Genomic DNA, 24,913 nt, shown 5'->3' on the forward strand with positions numbered 1-24,913 from the left:
AAACATTCTTTTGTGGTTACGAGAGGGGGGAGGGAGGGATGGTAGGAGAAGGGTATTCACTAATTAGATAGCAGGTAAGAACTACTTTAGGTGAAGGGTAAGACAACACACAATACAGGGGAGGTCAGCACAACTGGACTAAACCAAAAGCAAAGAAGTTTCCTGAATAAACTGAATGCTTTGAAGGCCAGCGAAGCAGGGGCAGGGGTTTGGGGACCATGGTTTCAGAGGACATCTAAGTCCATTGGCATAATAAAATCTATTAAGAAAACATTCTGCATCCCACTTTGAAGAGTGGTGTCTGGGGTCTTAAACGCTAGCAAGCAGCCATCTAAAATGCATCAACGAGTCTCGACCCACCTGGATCAAAGGAGAATGAAGAACACTAAGGACAAAATGTAATTACGAGCCCAAGAGACAGAAAGGGCCACATAAACCAGAGACTACATCATCCTGAGACCAGAAGAACTAGATGGTGCCTGGCTACAACTGATAACTGCTCTGACAGGGAACACAACAGAGAACCCCTGAGGGAGCAGGAGAGCAGTGGGATGCAGACCCCAAATTCTCATAAAAAGACTAGACTTAATGATCTGACTGAGACTAAAAAGGACCCTGGTGGTCATGGCCTCAAACCTTCTGTTGGCCCAGGACAGGAACCATTCCTGAAGTCAACTCTTCAGATATGGATTGGACTGGACAATGGGTTGGAGAGGGATGCTGGTGAGGAGTGAGCTTCTTGGATCAGGTGGACACTTGAGACTATGTTGGTATCTCCTGCCTGGAGATGAGAGGGTAGAGGGGGTTAGAAGCTGGAGAAATGGGTACGAAAAGAGAGAGTGCAGGGAGGGAGCGGGCTGTATCATTAAGGGGAGAGTAATTGGGAGTATGTAGCAAGGTATATATAAGTTTTTGTGTGAGAGACTGACTTGATCTGTAAACTTTCACTTAAAGCTCAATAAAAATTATTAAAAAAAAAAAAAGAAGAAGAACAAGACTTTGCCAAAAAGAGAACCTATGAATAGGGAAAAAAAAAAATTGGTTACAATATATCTGTCAAGGGTCTAATCTCTAAAATCTATAGAATACTTCAACACCTCAATAACAAAAAGACAAATAATCCAGTTAAAAAATGGGCAAAGGATATGAACAGAGACTTTACCAAAGAAGACATTCAGGCAGCCAACAGACACATGAGGAAAGCTCATAATCATTAGCCATTAGAGAAATGCAAATCAAAACTACGATGAGATACCATCTCAACTGACATTACTGGCACTAATCAAAAAAAACAGAAAATAACAAATGTTGGAGGGGTTGCAGGCGATTGTAATCCTTATGCACTGCCAGTGGAAGTAAAAAATGGTACAACCACTATGAAAATGATATGGTGCCTTCTTAAAAAGCTAGAAATAGAAAATACAACTCAGCAATCCCACTCCTAGGAGTATATCCTAGCAAAATAAGAGTCATCACACGAATAAACATATGCACACCCATGTTCATTGCAGCATTATTCACAATAGCAAAAAGATGGAAACAACATAAGTGCCCGTTAACAAATGGATGGATAAACAAATTACGGTACATATACACAATGGAATACTAAGCAGTGATAAAGAACGATGAATTTGCAAAACATCTCACAACATGGTTGAATCTGGAGGGCATTACGTTGAGTGAAATAAGTCAATCACAAAAGGACAAATGTTGTGTGAGACCACTATTATATAAACTCAATATAAACATAGAAAAAAATAATCTTTGATGGTTACAAGGGAGGGAAGGAAAGGGGGAGGAAGAATCACTAACCAGGTAGTAGATCCGTGGTAACTCTGGTAAAGGAAAAGACAACACACCATATAGGGGAAGTCAGTACAGCTTGACCAAGGCACAGCCATAGAAGCTGCGTAGACACATCCAAACACCTTGAGGGACTGAACTACTGGGGCTGAAGGCTGGAGACCATGGTCTCGGGGGACATCCAGGTCAATTCACATAACAGAGTTCATTAAGAAAATGTTCTATATGCTACTTTGGTGAGTAGTGCCTGGGGTCTAAAAAGCTTGCGAGCAACCATCTAAAGTACATCCATTGGTCCCATCACATTCAGAGTAAAGGAGAATGAAGAAAACAAAAGACCCAAGGAAAATATTAGTCCAGGAGGCTAATGGACCGCATGAACCACAGCCTCCACCAGCCTGAGCCCAGAAGAAATAGATGGTGCCCAGCTACCACTACTGACCACTCTGACAGGGATCACAATAGAGGGTCCTGGACAAAGTGGAAGAAAAATGTAGAACAAAATTCAAAGTCATAAAAAAAAAAATACCAGACTTATTGGCCTGAGAGAGACTGCAGGAACCCCAGAGACTATGGCCCGGGCCCCAGATACCCTGCTAACTCAGAACTGAAGCCACTCCCGAAGTTCACCATTCACCCAAAGATTAGAAAGGCCCATAAAACAAACAATAACACACGTGAGTAAAGTGCTTCTTAGCTCAATCAAGTACACAAAACCTGCCTGATGGGCAACACCTTCCCAAAAGCAAAGAGGTGTAGGCAGGAAGGGATAGGAAACCTGGAAAAATGGACACGGGGAACTGGGCTATAAAGGGAAAGGGGGAGAGTGCTGACACATTGCAAGTAATGTCCCAAAACAATTTGTGTATAAATTTTTGAATGAGAAACTAATTTGCGCTGTAAACTTTCACCTAAAACACACTTAAAAAATACATAAAATTTGTTACTGTAATACAATTTTAAATAATATTCACATTTGCATTCAATTTAAAAATAAAGTGGGTCATTGTAGTGCTGTTTCTAAGCATTATGCAGCAATGCCTTCTCCTGGTGTAATAGATTGAATTGTGCCCCCAAAATATATGTGTCGACTTGGTTAGGCCATGTGTGGTTGTCCTCCATTTTGTGATTGTCCTATGTGTTATAAATCATAATCTCTGCCTGTGGCTAAAAGGATTAGGGTAGGACTATAACACCACCCTTACTCAAGTCACTTCCCTCATCCAGTGTAAAGGGAGTTTCCCTGGGATGTGGCCTGTACCACGTATTGTCACTCAAGAGATGAAAGGGAAGCGAGCAGAAAGTGGGGACCTCATACCACCAAGAAAGCAGCACCGGGAGCAGAGTGTGTCCTTTGGACCTGGGGTCCCTGTATCGGAGAAGCTCCTTGACCAGGGGAGGTTTGAGTTCAAGGAATCTTCCTCCAGACCCGATAGAGAGAAAGCCGTCCCCTGGAGCTGATACCCTGAATTTGGACTTTTAGCCTACTTTACTGTGAAGAAATAAATTTCTCTTTGTTAAAGCCATCCACTTGTGGTGTTTCTGTTATAGCAGCACTAGACGACTAAGACATCTAGCAAATTCAATGTTTTTTTTTAACTTTCTAAGGGCTTGAGATAGAGGAGGAAATAAGACAAAGTCATGGTCCTCAGGGAATTCACCTTCTTGAGGTATATGCAGACAACATGCAAATAAATATAGAATGGCTGTAAAGGCAGACAATATATGAATAAATATATAATGACAGGTTCTGATAAGTGCTATCGGGATCACCAGATTAAGGCAAAGTGGCAGAGAATGAAGAAGAAAATATAAAGGGAAATCTAAGAGAAAAGCATTAGAAGTGACTATTAGTGGCTTAACTAATTTTTTTTTTTAACTAATTTAGAAAAATAGGCAAAGCCTAATCAGTTCCAACCCTGCATACATCTAATACAGTTTATGCTGTCTTTTTAAGATACATGACTTTTAAATAACCTCAGCATTCTTTGTGATAAAACAAAATATTTACTACATAAGCAAATTATGAAACTTAACATTGTATTTTAGTAAACAAAAGTCTGTCAATTGAAAAAAAAAAAAAAGCCAACTGTGGATGCCCTGAACCAAATTCAAATATGGTATACCAGAGCTATATAAAGTTATAACAATATTTTAAAGAAAACCCAACCAAAGTACAGTTTTATTTTATTGCTGGTGAAGTTACATGATATCTAAATGAATTGGCCTGTTTGATGAACTAACATGTGGAACGTGTCTAGCACAGTGACTCCAAGCATAAGAGGGATACAGTAACTGGCAGGTTCTTTCTTTCCTCCAAAGTATACAACCTAAATTTATAAAAATATGAATAATGAGTGGTTGTTTTCTTAAAAATGAGATTTTTAAGGTAATTTCTTTCTGAGTGTAATAGTAACATGTTCAATGTAGAAAATGTGGCAAAGGCAGCAGAGTATAAAAAGCACTGTATATCAATGTTCCTGAGATACTATTATAATTTTGGTGCATTCCTGTGCCTATAAAAACATGAACATATATATGTGTATATGTATGTGTGTATGTGTGTGTATACAATATGTATGCAATACACTGTAAATAGTAAAAAATCTACTATCTACTGTTCTGCACATTAATGATGTGCAGCTGGCAGTAACAAATGCTGAGGTGCAAAGCAAGAGTAGCAGTGGCTTTGATGGTTAAGGTTATGTGTCAGCTTGGCTGAGCCATGATTCTCAGTGGTTTGTCAGTTATGTAACAATGTAATTTGGCACTTATGTAATGATATAGTTACCTTCCATTTTGTGATCTGATGTGGTCATCCTCCGTTTTCACATAACACCGATTTCACATAACGACCTGGTCTTTGGAACCGAACTGTGTTGATAAGTGAGGAAAGGGTGTAAGGGTTTTCTTTTATTATTTTATTGAGGTCATACAAGTAGGGTAAGTTCTAAACCTAATCACTTCTGAATTATAAAAAGAGCAGAATAGACAGAGACACACAGAGGGGGAAGATGCCATACAAAGACAGACAGAAATGGTACATGTATCTACAAGCTCAGGAACGCCAAGGATTGCTGGTAGTTACCAGAATCTGAAGTAGACAAAGAGGGACCTCCCTATTCCCCATACCCTAAATTAGTATTTCTAGCTTCTGGAACCGTCAAAAATTAATTTAAAGCCACCCACTTGGTGCATTCCTATGCCTATAAAAACATGAACTTTTTTATTTTTGTTACAGCATCACTAGGTAACTAAGATGTTTACCAATCCTGTTATTTACAACAGTTTATTAGAATTCCAGATTCTTTTTGCTTTAAGTCATACCCATAATATATTACCTATGACTCTGTTTATCTTTCTTTCCTTCCTCCCTTCCTTCTTTCTTTTTTTTATAAAAAAAAAAAAAAAAGGCTAAGACACCAATAATCTGCATGAAAGTCTTTCTGGATTTTTAAAATTTACTTAGTTTTTCATAGTTATTTGCCCTCACCCAATTTGTCAACAATAAATTAGCAACTCACCTTTACTGAAATTCTCCAAAGCATTCAACCTAGCTTTCAAAGTAACAAAACCTGTCTTTTTTTCCTGCATTTGTAAATCGTGGATTTATATAATATTTAATTAAATTATATACTAATATAACAAAGTCAATAAGCATAGACAGATCTGGATGTAATTTGAATATTTCGATAAGCCTAAAACTCAACAAGATGGAATAGAAGTGGGAAAAGTGTTCACTGCGTGTTGAACACTATTCAGGATCATTTAGAGGGGGGATGGAGAGAGTCAGTTATCCAGCAGGCGATTGAATGGAAATCACTTAAAGGGATTTATATACTTGAGGATTATACATAATATTCAAGCCTTTGGATATTTCATAATTTACTTAACCAATCTCACATTGTTAGGCACCATAATGAAATGCCACGCATACAATATTTTCCTATATTTTTTATTATCTTCTTATAACGGTTTTCTAGAAGTGGGTTACTGTGTCCAAGAATATGAACATTTTCAATTTTTTGACCCATATGTCCAATTTTTTTTTAAAAAAGGTTGTAACAATTTACACTCCAACAGTGTTATGTGACAGTTCTCACCTGAAAAGCAAACTCACCAGGGCTGAGATCACTTCTTAGACAAAAACACAACAAAGCAAAAAAAGCAAACAAACAAAAATCCTTGAGAGTTTGCTATGCAATGCGTATTACCTTCTTTTTAATTTGCGTTTTACTTTCTAAAAATTGATTGCAAACTGAAAATTGAATAAAGATTTCAAATCATGGGACAAATTGCTTGTATTTATCATGTTCCAAAAAATTAGGAAGTCATTCTTTATTCCCCTTTCGTGAAGGATAAAAGTAAATTGGCTTTAGTATAAATGGGCCATATTATGACAAAGATTGTCCATATTATTAAAATATGGGTTATTAAAATATGGACCAGGAGGCCAAAGGAGACTGCTAAATCTTTTATAAACAGGGCCCACTTGAGTTTACAGTTTGAGTGCTGGAAGCCTGGAAGGTCAACCCTAAGACCTCTCGTTGTCCTGTCTGGTTCTGTCAATCTACAGCAGCAACCTGTGTGTTGTCCTCCTTTTTCTTCCTGTCTTTCTTCACCATGCTGTTGAGAAAGATCTATATCTGTAGGAAACAGTGCCGACTCTACTTCACTTGAGAAAAGGTTTGCACCACTACATTTTGCTTAGCTTCTACTTTGCCAATGTTTGAAGGGTTTCCGATGTGAAATTGGTTTTGCATTTCAAAAAAACTGATTTTTTGAAATGTTGGTTTTTGTCCGTTGCTTTTCTAACTCATCTAGCTATTCAACTGCAAAAAATTCAAATGTATTTTGCAGGCTTCAGTGCAAGGACAGACAGCTTTCTTAGAGAACTTTTGACAGAAGGGAAGTGCTGAGACACATCTCTGAAGGGTGGAAATCCCTTGCTTTCAGAGTGCCACAAGTATTGTGATATAGTCACATCAGTTCTGATGTAAAAACTCAATACTCGCAGATGAGTCTTCCTTACTCTTAAAACATGGAGCTAGACAAATCCTCTCATTTTAGAGGTATATGTCATTTGTAAATCGTATTTATTTGTACCATGTCAACCCAGAGTGATAAAGATGAGTTAAACTGGTTTGGGGAAAATCATCTCATAGATGTTTTTCCTCCTGTAATGTTATAATGCAGGGGAACCAAAAGCTCTGAAAGCATTTTATTCATTACTGTTATATTCTACTCCTCACCCTGGTTTTCATTCTAAGCTCTGGACATTTCGAGTAACATACCAGCAGGACATAACTGACAGCACAGGTGGCTGTCATGATTTTGGGATGCAAGATGCAGGTCTTCCCCGCATCTATAATCCCTTTTTGTAATATTCCTCCTCAATTTTGACCCTTCAAAGTTGATGGCAGTCGCTCCGGCATTATCGTTTCCAGCAATCAATGTGAATATCTGTAAAAGAAAAGCATAAAAAAACATTTTATTGACTTTTGAACTAAGCCACTTGGTAAACAGGTATGCCCAAAAAACCTGTTGCTGTCCAGTCGATTCTGACCCACAGCAACCCTATAGGACAGAGTATAACTGCCCCATAGTGTTTCCAAGGAGTGGCTGGTGGATTCAAACTGCTGACCTCCTGGTTAGCAGCTGGGCTCTTAACCACTGCATCACCGGGGCTCCAAACAGGTATAACCTACCCCAAATCACTGTGTCTGCTGTGGCATAGCCCAAGTTAGTGTGGGCTCTGTTCTTTTCTTAACTCATGTTCGAGAAATGTGCAGATCAACTGCATGACAGCCAATGCTGACAGTCCTCCAGCCACACTGGGAATAGCACAGTGGATGGTAGCAGCCAAAGATCTGGACTCAAAAGCGAACACTGGCTCCCATTTACCAAGCCTGTGACTGGAGTAAAGTCACTTAAGCTCTCCAAGTCTCGGTTTCTTTATTTATAAAGTGAAAATCACCTCTTCCTCACAGGTTTATTTTGAGAATGTAAAGGGATAACACACTGAATGCTCTTAGCTTAGTACCTGGCACGTAATAAAGAAATGCCTAATAAATTACATCATCATCAAATTCCAATGAGCAGCAGCAGAGCGGAGCAGGAAAAAGGATGAACTTAGAAATGACTGGAGTTTGAAACCTAGCTCTGCTACCAATACCATGTGACCTCAGGCAAGTTATAAAACCTCTCTGAGTCTCAGTGTCTTCGTCAGTGAAGCAAGAACAGTACTTTCTGTCTTAAAGGATTGTTGTGAGGATAAAAAAGTGATAATTTCCACCAAACCCGGTACTTAGCTTATAGCATTGTAGCATGTTCTATTTCTTCCCTTTTTGTATATGACCACTGAATCACCAGTTTTGGTTGATTTCTTTCTTGGGTTTCCTAAGTATTTTTTGTCTCTCTAAACATATATTCAAATAATCTCTCCCCTTATATAAAATATGTAAATTCTCTTACGAATGACACAGAAAACATTAACTACTGGTTAGTTTTAAGTTTTGTTTTCCAGAGGTTATTTCTTCACAGCTTTCAACACGTCTTATTTATTTATTTATTGTATAGCAATAATACCAGCATCTTCTGAGTCAAGAACTAAATGGTCCACACTTAAAAATCACTGCCATGGGAGCCCCCACCTCTTCCCTGTTAATCCTTCCCTCTCTGTCACCAAAGCCTGTATCCCCTTCAGGTCACAGGATACCATGGGAACTCTGACTGAGGGAGGAAGGATGACGGTGATGTGATGGTTCACTTTTGCTCCTTGGATGGATGCATTTCTAACATCTAGACTGCCAAGAAGGAGAATGACATCACAAAGCCAAGAAATTATCTGACTTGTCCAGGCACACTTATTAGCAAAATGTAGAGTTAGAACTTGTCTAAGCCTCCTAACTCCTATTACAGTCTTCTTTCCCCTACCCAGACTGGTGAATTTAACATAGAGTATAATCATTTTCAATATATGAACAATTACATGTATGGGATAAACAGAACTGGCACACAGATCAGAGGAATTATGCCTAAATATTTGGGCTTCATACTAAACCATCACCTCTTCTAACCAACAGGCATTTCTCAAACACCTAGTATGTTCCAAGTTCTGAGAATACAAAGAAGAATAGCATTGATTATAACGGAAAATGGTTGTTAAGTTTCAAAGAACAGATTTGCATATGGTCATGTGAAGTGTGATGCATTAATAATTTGGGGTTGTTCTATATATTTGTATGACTTATTTTTCCAAACACATTCAAATCTGTAATCTTTTTCTAAGGCACAACATTCAGCTTTGAACAAAAAAAAAATCTTTATTAGCGTCAATTGTTTTTTTCATGATATCAGTTCGCCACTTCCTACAGTAGAAGGTCATCCTGTCCTCCTGCTAACACTCGTTGCTCTAGATCAGAGAATCAATACGGAGTGCTTGGTATCTGAATTGAGAACTTTAGGAAATAATTATGGGATTGAAAGCATCAATCACTTGGGCATTATCACTTACAGCAATCGAGGTAAATAATAATGGGATTGAAAACTAAAAATTTGAAACTTTATCTGTTTGTTCAAATAAAAATGGTTCAAATTTGGGGGCTCCTTCCGAAAGGGCACAGCCTTGAAGACCTCATGGAGCAGTTCTACTCTGCACACATGGGGTCGCCTTGAGCCAGAGTGGACTGGACAGCAACTACCAACAGCAACAATTCCATCACAACTTCATTGTTGTATTTGACAGTCAAGAATTAATTTTACTAAGGTTGGTATTCCAGACATTGCCAACACATGGAAAGTCTCAGACCAGTGTGAAAATTTCTCTGTAGTTGGAAGAAATCAGTAAATCCTGTCTGCAACAGATAATTGAATCTGAATTGAAACACTCAAACTGAGTAGGAACAATTCCCTTCTCTTGCCAGATACCTTCATTGTTGTGAAGAAAAGAGCTAATGGAGAGATATTAGTTTTCCTTGTCTTTGAACTCCGGTTTCTTACCTCAAACTGAAAACAAAAAAAACCCATGACACAGATTAAATTCAAAGGGATTTACAGGGATTGGACGAAGACAAAATTCATATGTCAAAGCCATTCAAACTTAATATCCAATAGAGTGTGTGTGTGCGTGCATGGCCTGCCCTCCTTCATATGCTAATTGTGCCCAATATTCATAAGACGGTATTATGAGCAGGTCCACATTCCCAATTTAAATGGTCAAGTATTCAGGGAAGCAGCACAGTATATTTATGAATTGTTAACCATTAGTACTATTTCTGGAAAAATGCACATATACTCAACTTAGTCGAGTTGCCGAAAAGAAATGTACCATATTTCCTAATTCATTTTGCATTAGCTTTGACATTTCTGATTCAAAATCAAAATCCAATGTGCAAACCACACTCAGAATTTGAGAAACCTATGTTTTTTTTTTTTTTTTTTATGGTAGAGCAGTGAAGAGACAAAATATATAGGCCGTGAGCCACTGCTACCAGCCCCAACCCCATGACATATTTAATCATGCCTGCTTTGCAGAGTTGAATTACAGGAAAACTTTGTCACTCAGTTAACATCAAAGAGTTATTTCAATTGCAAAATAGAAAGTTGGGTCTGAAGACTATGTTGTAACTGTTTCATGATGTGATACAAGCTCCTCTCCATACAGCTTGCTACGATATGTTGTTTTTTTTATAAAGTTTTGCATGATCTTAGGTTTGCAGTATGCAAAGATTTAACCCAAACTTTCCAGGCAGAAACTGGCGCGTTTTTACAGTAACAAGGCAGGAAACCCACAAAGAACTAAATGCTCTAAGGGTTCAATTTTTTTTCTTTCAGAAAAGGCTGAAAAGGCCTGAAAAATGAGTTAAACCAAAGATCTGAGATGTCAATAAGTTAAGGCAAATGATAAATGGGGGAAAAAAAATGAAGAATAAAAATTATTTTCAAACTCCATCATAATAAAGACTAAAACAATCAGAGAAACCTCAATGTGTATTCTGCTGGGGATAATATTAGTTAATTAATTAATTAAGCAAATACTTATTGAGTACTTACTATGTGCAATAGAGCAGTGAACAGTCTCTGCTTTCACAGAGTTTACATGCAAGTGGAGGAAGATGGTCAAAAAACAAAAAAATAAGTGCCATGGAGGGATACCCCAAACCCAAACCCACTGCCATTAAGTTGATTTCAACTCACAGAAACCCTATAGGACAGTGTAGAACTGCCCCATAGGGTTTCCAAAGCTGTAACCTTCATGAAAATAGACTGCCACATCTTTCTCCTGTGGAGCAGTTTGTGGGTTCAAACTGCTGACTTTTTGGTTAGCAGCTGAGCACTTAACCAGTGTGCCACCAGGGCTCCTTATGGATGGACAAGTGCTATTTAAATGAATAAAGCAAACTTAGGGGGCATGGAGAGTTTGAGGTGTGGGCAGTGCTGTTTTTGGAAGAGTGGCTTGGGAAAGCCATTGGATAAGATGACATTTGGGCAGTGGCTTGATGGCAGCGTGGATGGATATCTGGGAAGGGCTTTCTAGACAGGTCACACCAGAGGTTTTATAGGAACTTGACTTGGCCAAAGTGGACAAGTATCTGAGGTCCTCAGCAAAACATCACTAGCAGTTATTAAAAGAAGTAAAAAGCAATGTCTCCTGAACCTCACAAATTAACTTGTTTAACTCTTAGGGCCAAAGTGGGATCACACAGTTACTACAACCAGAGATGCTATAATCTCACAGGACACTGGAATGACAAAGCAGAAAGGGACCATAAGCATCAGATGGGGACACTAAGACCAGAGAGGTTCACTGAATACCAAGGGCACTCGGTCAATTATGCACATATGCAGATGGAGAAAAGAGAAACTCACGTTGTCCTGGGGACGGTGTGCTTGGTGCATGGGCTATGTGCATTGAAAGAGAACAAAATTCACAAAAGGAGCTCTCTGCATTCCCCTAGGCTTTTTCTTCAAACTCTTAATCCTTGCAACTGTTTTGATTTTTTAGCAAGATTAATTCTGATTTAACAGGGAATTATTAAAGGAATCCTATATGCCAGTTTGGAAACCCTGGTGGAGTAGTGGTTAAGTGCTACGGCTGCTAACCAAAGGGTTGGCAGTTCAAATCTGCCAGGCGCTCCTTGGAAACTCTATGGGGCAGTTCTACCCTGTCCCACATGGTCGCTATGAGTCAGAATCAGCTCGATGGCATTGGATTTAGTTTTTGGTTTGGTTTTATATGCCAATTTGAAGTATAGATGTGACTATATTATGTCCCAGCGCTATTAAAAATAAAAACTAATAAGAGCTATTATTACAGTTGGGAGCCCTAGTGGCACAGTGGTTAAAAGAAATAGTGAGCTACGGCTGCTAATCAAAAGGTCAGCAGTTCGAATCTACCAGCTACTCCTTGGAAACTCTATGGAGCAGTTCTACTCTGTCCTATAGGGTCACTGTGAGTCGGAATCTACTTGATGGCAACAGGTTTGGTTAACGGGTATTGTTATATAAAGAGTCTGAAAATTCCATGCAAATAGTATTATAAAACAAACAAACCTGGAGCACTCTTATGACTCTTATTTTACTTTAAGTGATGGTAAATAATGAGGGAGGTGGCTACATGTCAGTGTATGTGTTTGTGCATGTGTGTGTGCACATGTGTGCATGCACATGTGTGCATGCACATGTGTGGGGATCTATGGCTAATGTCCACAAGTAAATTAATGGCACAGGCCAGGACATGGGATACCATCATCAGTAAAGTCTGCTTCAGATTTTTATTAAAGTCGAAACTCTCTTTTGATATTCCTGTCCAGTTTTTGCTGAATTTACTGGAAAAAACTTCAGATACGTATCTCTATTATAGTACAGGTTCAATGTTGTTGTTATGGTCTTATGCCTTCAGGTCGATTCCACTCATGGTAACCTCATGTGTTACAGAGTAGAAGTGCTCCATAGGGTTTTCTTGGCTGTAATCTTTATGGAAGCAGATTGCCAGGCCTTTCCTTCTGCGGTGCCGCTAGGTGGGTCCAAACCAATAAAAGCACAAATTTAAGTATACTATCATATTTTCCTTTAAAAATTTCTGTCCCTAAACCTTTACTTTTTAGGATGCATTTTGATAGCTAGCCCTTTGATTTCTGCAATCTAATGAAATCAAAATATAACTACTTAAAAAATAAGAATATCGCAATTGGAAAAAAAATCTCTACTCCTATTTTTAGATATCTAATATTCCTCAAAGAAGCCCTGGTGGCACGATGGTTAAGTGCTTGGCTACTAACGGAAAGGTTGGCAGTTTGAACCCACCCAGCAGCTCCGTTGGAGAAAGACCATCAATCTGTTTCATTAAAGATTAAAAAAAATAAATAAAGATTACCGCCTGCAAAATTCTATGTGGCAGTTCTACTTTATCATATGGGGTCACCATGAGTCAGAACTGACTCGAGCAACATGAAACTTGCATGGCTTTTAACAAAGTTAATTCACATATATCATCTCGTTGGTAGTGAAAATACACCTATGCATGAGGAATTATTATTGTCCTATTTTATAATTGAGGAAGCTGATCACAGAACTTCCAATAACCCACAGTTAGGAGTGGCTAAGGGAGGACACAGACCCAGCACTTGTGGCTCAAATCCAGGCTCTGTCTCAGGTTTGTAAGTCAATTTCATAATTACTTTTCTTTCAGTTAGGTACGCAAACAATTCAATTTGTTGGCAAGAAGCTTGAGTGTTAAGTACACACTGAACCTTCAAAATAAATGCATTTTGCAATCCTGATCCAAACACCAACAGCATTCTTTAACAAGATGGAAAAACTAATTACCAAATTTAAATGGAAAGGAAAGAGGGCACAGATAAGAAAGGCATTACCGGAAAAAAAAACAACAAAGTAGGAGGCCTCACACTACCTGATCTTAGAACCTACTATACAGCCACGATAGTCAACAGCTTGGTAGAAGTACAACAACAGACACATAGACCAGTGGAACAAAATCAAGAACCCAGAAGTAAGCTCATCCACCTGTGGCTAGCTAATGTTTGACAATGGACTGAAGTCCATTAAATTGGGGGTGGGCGGGGGGAGACAGCCTTTTTAACAAATAGTGCTAGCAAAACTGGATGTCCATCTGTTAAAAAAAATGAAACAGAAACCATACCTCACACCATACACAAAAACTAACTTCAAAATGGATCAAAGACATAAATATAAAACTAAAATGATAAAGATCATGAATGAAAAAATAGGGACAATGCTAAGAGCCCTAATATATGGCATAAATACAATACAAACCATAACTAGCAATACACAAACTCCAGAAAATAAGCTAGATAACTAGGAGCTCGTAAAAATTAAACATTTAAGCTCACCAAAAGAGTAAAAAGAGAATCTGCACACTGGGAAAAAAAATTTGGCTACAATGTATCCAACAAGGGTCTAATCTCTAAAATCTATAGAATACTTCAACATCTCAAAACAAAAAGACAAATAATCTAGTTTAAAAATGGGCAAAAGGATATGAACAGAGACTTCACCAAAGAAGACATTCAGGTTGCTGACAGGCACATGAGGGAATGCTTGTGATCATTAGCCATTAGAAAAACGCAAATCAAAACTACAATGAGAAACCATCTCACCTAGGCATTACTGGCACAAATCAAAAACACAGAAAATAACAAATGTTGGAGGGATTGCAGTGAGATTGGAACTCTTATGGACTGCTGGTGAGAGTGTAAAATGGTAAAACCCCAATGGAAAACAATATGGCGTGTTCTTAAAAAGCTAGAAATAGAAATACCATATGATCCAGCAATCCCACTCCAATGAATATATCCTAGAGAAATAAGAGCCATCACACGAATAAACATATGCATACCAATGTTCATTGCAGCATTATTCACAATAGCAAAAAGATGGAAACAAACCTAAGTGCCCATCAACAGATGAATGGATAAACAAACTATGGTACATAAACACAATGGAACTATGCAACGATAGAGAACAATGATGAATCTGTAAAACATCTCACAACATGGATGAATCTGGAGGACATTATGTTGAGTAAAATAAGTCAATCACAAAAGGACAAACATTATAAGAGACTACTGTGATAAAAATCCAAGAAAAGGTTTACACACAGCAAAAAACAATCTTTGATGGTTATCCATGAGAAGTGGTGGGGAGGAGAAATCACTAACTAGACAGTAGACAAGTGGTAACTTCGGTGAAGGGAAAGAAAACACACAATATAAGGGAAGTCAGCACAACTTGACCAAGGCAAAGCCATAGGAGCTTCCTATACTCATCCAAACACCTTAAAGGACTGAGTTGCTGGGGCTGAGGGCTCTGGACCATTGTCTCAGGGGGCATCTAGGCCAACTGGCATACCATAGTTCATTAAGAAAATATTCTACATCCAACTTTGGTAAGTAGCATCTGGGTCTTAAAAGCTTGCGAGAAGCCTTTAAGATACATCTATTGATCCCAGCATCTTCAGAGCAGAGGATAATGAAGAAAACCAAAGACAAAAAGAAAATATCAGTCCAAAGGGCTGATGGTCTCATGAAGCACAGCCTCCACCAGACTGAGCCCAGAAGAACTAGATGGTGCCTGGTATCACCATAGACTGCTCTGACAGGGATCATGATAGAAGGTCCTGGGCAGAGCGGGAGAAAAATATAGAACAAAATTCAAATTCATAAAAAAAGACCAGACTTACTAGTCAGATGGTTATTGGAGGAAGCCCTGAGACTAGGGCCCCCAGACACCCTATTAACTCAGAGGTGAAGCCACTCCCAACATCTACCTTTCACCCAAAGTTTAGACAGGCCTATAAAACAAAAGATAACACACGTGAGGAACATGCTTCTTAGTTCAATCAAGTATACGAGACCAAATGGGCCACACCTGCCCAAAAGCAAAGATGAGAAGGTAGGAAGGGACAAGAAAACTGGGTGAATGGACACTGAGAACCCAGAGTGAAAAGGGAAAAAGGGAGAGTGCTGACACATTGCAGGGATTGCAACAAATGTCTCAAATTTTTTGAATGAAAAATTAATTTGTGCTGAAACTTTTACCTAAAAGACAATAAATTTTTTAAAAAAAAATGAGTAGACAGATGACTGGAACAGGAATTGTCAGTGAGACTTTTCAATACTTAGCACAGACACGAGATGGCAAGTGGGTTAACACGTTATCATGACAGCAACCAGCTCTACAGTCATCACCGTGAAGTATTTTACTTCTAACCAAAGCTCAGAAGGGAGTTTATTCAAGGTGACCATTGTGCTCAGTTACTGCAGAACAATGCTCCAGACAATTCAATACTGGGTATTAGGGTTTAAGAAAGTGAAAGGAAAAGGAGTAAAAGAGGAAAATTTCAAGAAAAAAATGTCTGGCCAAAATTACTTTTAACTCATCGAAATGTTCATAGTATTTATTTCTAGTTGGCAATACTATGAGTGATTTTTTTTTCTTCATTTTGTGTAATTCATCTGGTTTTTCTACAATGCACCTGTATTAGTTGTATGATAAAATAATCAATGGAGTCAAGTTTAGAGGCAGCAAGACTGTGTTAAACCAACAAAAAAAACCAGTGCCATCGAGTCAATTCTGACTCATAGCGACCCTGTATGTAAATCTACATTGATTTCTCATTTGTATTATTCCTTTTTAACGAGATTAGAATATATGGATAATGATGGTAGTGAATTCACAAGAGTTTACCTACCATTTGGAAACTGGATTTTTTTAATCTTTAAATTATTATCATTTACTCTTTCATATAAATCTTTTTGCTCTTTGAAGTTTTTTAAATAGTCATAATTTTACCAAATTGAACTTCGTAATGAACATTAACTGTTGTTTAATTGGATATTTCTTTCACCTATTATTTACCCCCACCCAAAATTATTTACCAGGACTATCTTATTTCTGTTTGGCCCACTGAGATGAAGTATATCACCACTCATAATAGCAGTGTTGTTTTTGAAGAAAATCCTGTCCTGTTTTTGAAGTAAAATCTTTGGACAAAGAGATGCGTCACGCTCACGGAAATTTATCTTTTTAATTTCTGAAATTAAAAGCACAGTTCTACAAATCACCACAAACTGGTAACTATAGTTTGCAGTAAGTTCTAGCTCTCATTAAATCTTGGTTCATTTTTTTTTAAAGAGTACTTAACCACACCTTGATAGATTTCTACAGAGAAAATACGACACTTGAATTCCTTCTTGGGCTGTCACAAGATGATAAGACAAACAAAATGAATCTCAGAATTTAGCATCTTATTGTCCTATTACCAAACTGTGAATGAGTAGATTTATGTCTTAGATTAACACTCATTTGTTCACAACTACAAAGGACATAGGCTGACTTGTGTGGCTTACAAACTGACTGAAAAAATTCCAGTAATACAGAGATTCATTCCTTAGTCACCCACAGAGAGTACGCTGGGGGGAAAAAGACATTCATTTCAATGTGTGAGTTTTTGAAAATTTGTTTTAAAATATCGGGCATATTATTTTATATTTTCAGCTGGTGTTTTAAAAAGTGAATCTTATTATACAAGTATAATACTTTTTTTATTTGTTATACAAGTACAATAAACTAAAATACTTAGAATTTCATTTAAAAAGGCGTGTTAAGAGAGCGATTTGAAAGACATCGCAGGTAGTAACGCAGAAATTGAAACCCCTGGTTCTGAACTTCAGATACATTGATGAGACTAGATGGGCTAGCAGGTTTGGAGAAAAGAGCTCCCCGCCACCCCCGCACAAATCTTCTCTCAGAATTCAGCTAAGAGTAACAGGAGGCAGTGTGGGCAGTGGGAGGATGGTAGAAGCAAAAGTGAGAATTTTTTTTAAAAGGTGTTGACACCAGCAAATTCTCCAGTTAATTCCTAAGACGTTACTCATTTAAACTGAAATTTGGTGTCTCATTATAATCACAATTTTAGAGCAGAAAGGATTTTAGAGATGACATGAAGAAGCTATGCCCTAAACTGGCGAAGCGACTTGCCCACAGTTGCACATCTGGTTCAAGAGATTCGGGACCAGAACTAGAGCCTCTTGATTCCCTGACGTTCTTGATTTGAAGTACAGCAGCGATGCATAATGCATCTGGGATGTCTTAGAGCTGAGCCCAAGGGGGATTTCTCATCTTCAACCATCACTGAGCTAAATAGAACATTTCCCAGGATTTTTAGAACTGGGATCATCAATGTATCCACAGGGTCCAGAACTGCTTCTTCACGCTCTTACTGGCACCTGCTAGGCTAGGTTAAAGCTTATAGTCTTCTGCTGTTGAGGACAAGAAATGGAGCAAGAAATGACATTTAGCCAACTAATTCATTGTCTCTTGCTTTTCAGACTTTTTATTATTTATCAACACTTGAGGAAAAAGAAATTTTGAAAAGATCATTATAATAGTTCCTTGTTTCCAATAATATAACACTTCTTTAATATATTTGTGCAAAAATTAGGCAAATAGTAATGACATTTTATAACAGGTACTTTATTGAAAAACTAAAATAAAAATAAAGCAAAATAATTTTCTACAGGAAAGAGATAAGCGAAGATTCATTCATTTTTATTTTTTCAAAGTGTCTAAATAAAAATTCACCAAGTATCTTATCCCAGCAATGTCCTTTCTCTTCCTAAAGGCCAATTTTTGGAAAGACCAGAAGAGAGATGCTTGGAGCAGTGGGAATAAGTGACTGGTGAGGCCTGTGACCGACTAAGCAATAAATAATAGACCCTAGAAAAGTTTACCTGGGGTTTAATTTTAAACTTAGTGCTAGAATTAGAAAAATCATTCTCAAAACTCTGACATGTACCAGACTCACGAAGGGATCCTTGCAACAACGAAAACAAAAAAGTAGATGCTTAGGCCCCCCACAGACCTAATGAATCAGGATTCTGAGAGTGGGATCTTTAACAAGTGCCTTCCTATGATTTTGATGCGCACCACAGTTGGAGAAAAACTGGGCCAAAGGAAGCAAAATCCAAGATTAGCAGGCTACTACCTTTACATGTGAGAAAAGAATCGTTTTATAGACTAACAGTGTCAGTGTTCTATACTTGCAAATCAGAATTTTACTTTTCCTGGGGAAACCATAAGGTTTCCAAAAATAAGCCTGAAAAGAAGAAAAGTCATCTTTGCAAACAGGTAATCTGAGGGCCACCACATCCTAAACTACAATCCCAGAGTTTTTAAAGGCCGAGGGGCCACTTAGGTAATAAAAAACACCTGGGTATAATAGACAATGAGGAGTGGAAGGGGTGGATTAATTGCAGTGTGCCTACCTGGAAGAAAGGGGCAGTCATGAGCTCCGTTGGTCTAGGGGCCTTGCATGGTGTGGGCCCAGATTGTTCTTCTTTCTTTTTTTTTTAAGAGAAATCAAAATCTTCCAATATTTAAATTAAAGAACACTTGCCCTCGAGTCAGTTCTGACTCATGGAGACCCCATGTGTGCAAGAGTACAGCTGTGCTCTACTGTGCTCCAGGGCCTTCAGTGACTGATTTTTTTTTCTTTTTCTTTTCTGTGCTTTACATGAAAGTTTACAGAGCAGATTACTTTCTCATTAAACAATTAATACACATATTGTTTTGTGACATTGGTTGCCAACCCAATGACGTGTCAACACTCTCCCCTCCTCGATGTGCGGTTTCCCACTGCCAGCTTTCCTGTCCCCTCCTGCCTTCTCATCCTTGCCCCGGGCTGGTATGTCCATTTAGTCTTGTTTTGTTTTATGGGCCTGTTTAATCTTTGGCTGAAGGGTGAACCTCAGAAGTGATTTCAGTATTGAGTTAATAGGTGTTCAGGGGCCATACTCTGGGGGTTTCTCCGGTCTGTGTCAGACCAGTAAGTCTGGTCTTTTTTTGTGAGTTAGGATTTTGTTCTACATTTCTCTCTGGCTCAGTCTGGGACCCTCTACTGTGATCCCTGTCAGAGGAGTCGGTGGTGTTATCCAGGCATCATCTAGTTGCGCTGGACTCAGTCTCGTAAAGGCTGTGGTAGTTGTGGTCCATTAGTCCTTTGGACTAATCTTTCCCTTGTGTCTTTGGTTTTCTTCATTCTCCCTTGCTCCAGATGGGTTGGGTACCAGTGGAGTATCTTAGATGGCCGCTCAGAAACATTTAAGATCCTGGACACTACTCACGAAAGTAGGATGTAGAACATTTTCTTTACAAACTGTTATGCCAATTGAGCTAGATGTCCCCCGAGACCATGGTTCCCAGCATTCGGCCCAGTAATTTGGTCCCTCAGGGAGTTTGGATGTGTATATGAAGCTTCCGTGACCTTGCCTTGGTCAAGTAGTGCTGGCTTCTCCAGTACTGTGTACTGTCTTACCGTTCACGAAAGTTACCACTTACCTATTGTCCATTTAATGTTTTTCCCTTCCCACCCCTCCCTTCCCTTATAACTATAAAAGATTGTTTCTTTCATGAGTTTTTATAATAGTGGTATCATATAATATTTGTCCTTTTGAGATTGACTTATTTCACTCAGCATAATGCCCTCCAGATTCATCCATGTTGTGAGATGTTCCACAGATTCATCATTGTTCTCTATCATTGTGTTATATTCCATTGTTTATATGTACCATAATTTATCCATTCATCTGTTGATGGGCACTTAGGTTGTTTTCATCTTTTTGCTATTGTAAATAATGCTGCAGTGAACATGGGTGTGCATATGTCTATTTGTGTGACAAATCTTATTTCTCTAGGATATGTTCCTAGGAGTGGGATTGCTAGATTGTATGGTATTTCTATTTCTAGCATTTTAAGGAAGTGCCATATTGTTTTCCAAAATGGTTGTACACATTTTGCATTCCCACTATTAATGCATAAGAGTTCCAATCTCCCCACAGCCTCTCCAACATTTGTTATTTTCTGTTTGTTTTTATTCTTGTGAGTAATGTTGGGGTGAGATGGTATCTCACTGGAGTTTTGATTTGCATTTCTTTAATGGCTAGTGATCATGAGCATTTCCTCATGTGTCTGTTAGCTACTCGAATATTTTCTTTGCTGAAGTGTCTGTTCATATCCTTTGCCCATTTTTAATTGGATTGTCTTTTTGTTGTAGAGGTGTTGAGTTTTCCTATAGATTTTAGAGATTAGGCCTTTGTCAGATTTGTCATAGCTGAAATTTTTTTCCCAGTCTGTAGGTTCTCTTTTTACTCTTTTGATGAAGACTTTTGATGAGTATAAATATTTAATTTTTAGAAGATCCCAGTTATCTACTGTCTTAGTTATCTAGTACTACTATAACAGAAATACCACAAGTAGATGGCTTTAACAAAGAAAAATTTATTCTCTCACAGTCTAGTAGGCTGGAAGTCCAAATTCAGGGCATAGGCTCCTGGGGAAGGCTTTTTCTCTCTCTGTTGGCTCTGGAAGAAGGTCCTTGTCCTCAATTTTCCCATGGTTGAGGAGCTTCTCAGGCGCAGGGACCCCGGGTCCAAAGGATGCGCTCTGCTCCTGGTGCTGCTTTCTTGGTGGTATGAGGTCCCCAACTCTCTGCCTGCTTCCCTTTCCTTTTTATCTCTTGAGAGATAAAAAGTGGTACAGGCCACATTCCAGGGAAACTCTATTTACCTTGGATCAGGAATGTGACCTGGGTAAGGGTGTTACAATCCCACCCTAATCCTCTTTAACATAAAATTATAATCACAAAATGGAGGACAACCACACAATACTGGAAATCATGGCCCAGGCGAATTTATGCACACATTTTTGGGGGGACATAATTCAATCTGCGACATCTAGCTTACCTGCTGTTGTTTGTTTTGTTAGTTATGGTTTATATCCTGTTTATGCTGTGTATTAGGGCCTGTAATGTTGACCCTATTTTTTTCTTCTATGATCTTTACAGTTTTCGGCTTTATGTTTAGATCTTTGATCCATTTTGAATTAGTTTTTGTGTATGGTGTTTTTGTTTATTGGTCCTGTTTCATTTTTTTTTTTGCAGACGGACATCCAGTTTTGCCAGAATTGTTTGTTAAAATGACTGTCTTTCCCCCTTTGATGGACTTTGAGCCTTTGTTGAAGATCAGCGTCTGATTTTTTGGAAGTAGGTCACCAGGCCTTTCTTTTGAGGCACTTCTGGATGAACTCAAACCTCCAATCTTTCAGTTAGCAACTGAGCATATTAACCATTTACACCACTCAGGGACCCCAACATTTAAATAGTGGCAACAAATGTTAATAAATAAATAAATAAATGCAGACTATAAATTTAAAAAAAAAAAATTTTTTTTTTTTTTAGCACTGCTTAAACCTGCAATGATGTATTGCATAGACAAGGTTGGGAGGTTATAAGTAAAACTAACAATGCTTGTATTCGGGTGATGCAATAATTAGTGACTTTATTTTTTTCATTATTAGCTTTACTTTTTATTTCTACATCATGTGTTCAGTTTTTCTACAATTTGGCTATTTAAAAAAGAAGAAACAGATTCACAGTTGTAAGTTTGCCTTCAATGTGCTTTTTATCTTGTGGATCAAGTTTTAAATTATGCCCTTCCATTCTTTATTATTATTTTTTTAATCATAAGCAAATAGTCTTATGATTTTGTAACAGGTTATGAAACATGTACTCTTTAAGGGACTTTTGGGACCCAAGATAAATCACCAAAAGGCACTTAACTCACTAGGGGCTTTCAAGGGGGGGATTTCCTTATTCAGGTTTCTGACCATCTCTTAGAAAATGGTTACTCTCTCAAACTGTCAGTTGTGTGGGTTGCTAAGTGATCTGCTTTCCTTAAAGCATTCTAGTAGCCCTCAGAGAGATTCCTTTGAAATAATGATACTTCCACTCTAAGAGTTATTTAGAAGTAAATGACTCGTGTGCTGTCCCAAAGAGACTTAGAGGCAACATCCAAATTCTAGTTTCTTTTTGACTCTAATTCGCCACCCTCCCCCCCGCCCCCCCAAACTCAGCTCAAAAAATAATATTTCTTCTTCCAAATAAAACTCTAGTTTGCCACTAAGGGTGGTAATTGTGTTATGGACATGAAAAATTGAAGGCTTCTCATTCATCTAAATTGTAGCTACTGGTGGAGGCCCTGATAGTCTCCATATATCAGTTTATTTTTTGCCTCAAAATCTTGCCATCATTTGTGTTTTTCCATCTTGGTTGTTAATGTTTTAATTTGCATTTCATAATTTTATTGTGTTCATAAAATTTCTCAAGTCATTTGTGATAAGTAAAGTCCATTTAAAAACAAAAATAAATAGAAACCCATTGTAACCCCATTTTGTGTTTCTTATACTGATTTAAGGAGAATGATTAAACTTTACATTAAACCTTTACCCATTGCCTTTGAGTCAATTCCAACTCATGGAGACCCTGTGTATTACAAAATAGAAGGCTTCCACTGGGTTTTCTTGGCTATGATCTTTATAGAAGCACATCACTAGGCCTTTTTTCTGCAGTGCTGCTGGGTGGGTTCCAAGCACCAAACTTTCAGTTATTTGCCAAGCACAAACCACTTATACAACCCAGAGGCCTATACATAAAATAATTGTTCTTTATTTTCTCTCCAAAACTATACCTTTTATATACCTTGGTTTCTTTTCCAAACACTCTCTCTTCTCTCTCAAACATTTTTTTAAGACAACGCCTCTAAGAAATGTAGGAGACAAAACTGACTGCTAGCGGTTGCCTGGCCTTAGTCCTAGACAGGCTAGGACCACCCTTTTAGGCCACCGCTCATCTGTCAGTTTGTCATACTGTGGTGGCTTACATGTTGTTGTGATGCTGGAAGTTATGCCACTGGTATTTCAAATTGACTATATCTGTGGAAAGAGACTATGGAGGAGCTCAACATCATCATTTAGAACAAGGCCAGTGGCCAACTGCAGAACAGACAATTGTTCACGTGCAAGTTAAAGTTGAAGCTGAAGAAAATTAAAACAAGTTCACGAGAGCCAAAGTATGACCTTGAGTATATCCCACCTGAATTTAGAGATGACCTCAAGAATAAATTTGGTGCCCTGAACACTAATGACCAAAGACCAGATGAGTAGTGGAATGATATCAAGGACGTCATACATGAAGAAAGCAAAAGATCATTAAAAACACAGGAAAGGAAGGAAAGACCAAAATGAATGTCAGAAGAGACTCTGAAACTTGCTCTTGAATGTAGGGTAGCTAAAGGGAACACAAAAAATGATGAAGTAAAAGAGCTGAAATGAAGATTTCAAAGGGCAGCTCAAGAAGACAAAGTATTATAATGAAATACGCAAAGACATGGAGTTAGAAAATCAAAAGGGAAGAACGTGCTCAGCATTTCTCAAACTGAAAGAACTGAAGAAAAACTTCAAGCCTTGAGTTGCAATATTGAAGGATTCCATGGGCAAAATATTGAATTAAACAGGAAGCATCAAAAGAAGACTGAAGGAATACACAGAGTAACTATACCAAAAAGAATAGGTCAACATTCAACCATTTCAGGAGGTAGCATATGATCAAGAACTAATGGAATTGAAGGAAGAAGTCCAAGCTGCGCTGAAAGCATTGACAAAAAACAAGGTTTCAGAAATTGACAAAATACCAGTTGAGATGTTTCAACAAATGAATGCAACACTGGAAGTGCTCATTCATCTATGCCAAGAAATTTGGAAGACAGCAACCTGGTTATCCAACTGCAAGAGACCCATACTTGGGCCTATTCAAAAGAAAGGTGATCCAACACAATGCAGAAATTATTAAACAACATCATTAATATTACACATGAGTAAAATTTTGCTGAAAATATTGGGAAAACAGTTGCAACAGTACATTGACAGGGAACTGCCAGAAATTCAAGCCAAATTCAGAAGAAGATATGGAACAAGGGATAACATTGCTGGTGTCAGATGGATCTTGGCTGAAAGCAAAGGATACCAAAAGATGTTTATCTGTGTTTTGTTGACTATGCAAAGGCATTCAGTTGTGTGGATCATAACAAACTACGGATAACATTTCAAAGAATGGGAATTCCAGAACACTTAATTGTGCTCATGAGGAACCTGTACATAGACCAAGAGGCAGTCATTCAAACAGAACAACGAGATACTTTATGGTTTAAAATCAGTAAGGGTGTGTGTCAGGGGT

At 38.1% G+C, this 24,913-nt stretch overlaps 1 protein-coding gene across 2 annotated transcripts in view; it reads right to left on the reverse strand.

The window, feature by feature from the left end:
- The window catches only part of FAS (Fas cell surface death receptor), a 58,434-nt gene that overhangs the window by 29,002 nt on the left and 4,519 nt on the right, over positions 1-24,913 (reverse strand). Inside the window, exons 1-2 of one of the 2 annotated variants that reach the window (XM_023546942.2) lie at positions 7,098-7,215; positions 4,595-4,677 (exon numbers count right to left, since the gene is read on the reverse strand). In XM_023546942.2, the coding sequence (XP_023402710.1) occupies positions 4,595-4,622 (28 nt within the window). In that variant the 5' untranslated portion in view covers positions 4,623-4,677; positions 7,098-7,215. Of the gene's footprint in view, positions 1-4,594; positions 4,678-7,097; positions 7,267-24,913 lie in introns of those variants that run through there. The other variant, XM_010589125.3, reaches the window with a different exon arrangement.

Source organism: Loxodonta africana, chromosome 16 (genome assembly GCF_030014295.1).
Source record: "Loxodonta africana isolate mLoxAfr1 chromosome 16, mLoxAfr1.hap2, whole genome shotgun sequence".
Taxonomy (NCBI): Eukaryota; Metazoa; Chordata; class Mammalia; order Proboscidea; family Elephantidae; genus Loxodonta; species Loxodonta africana.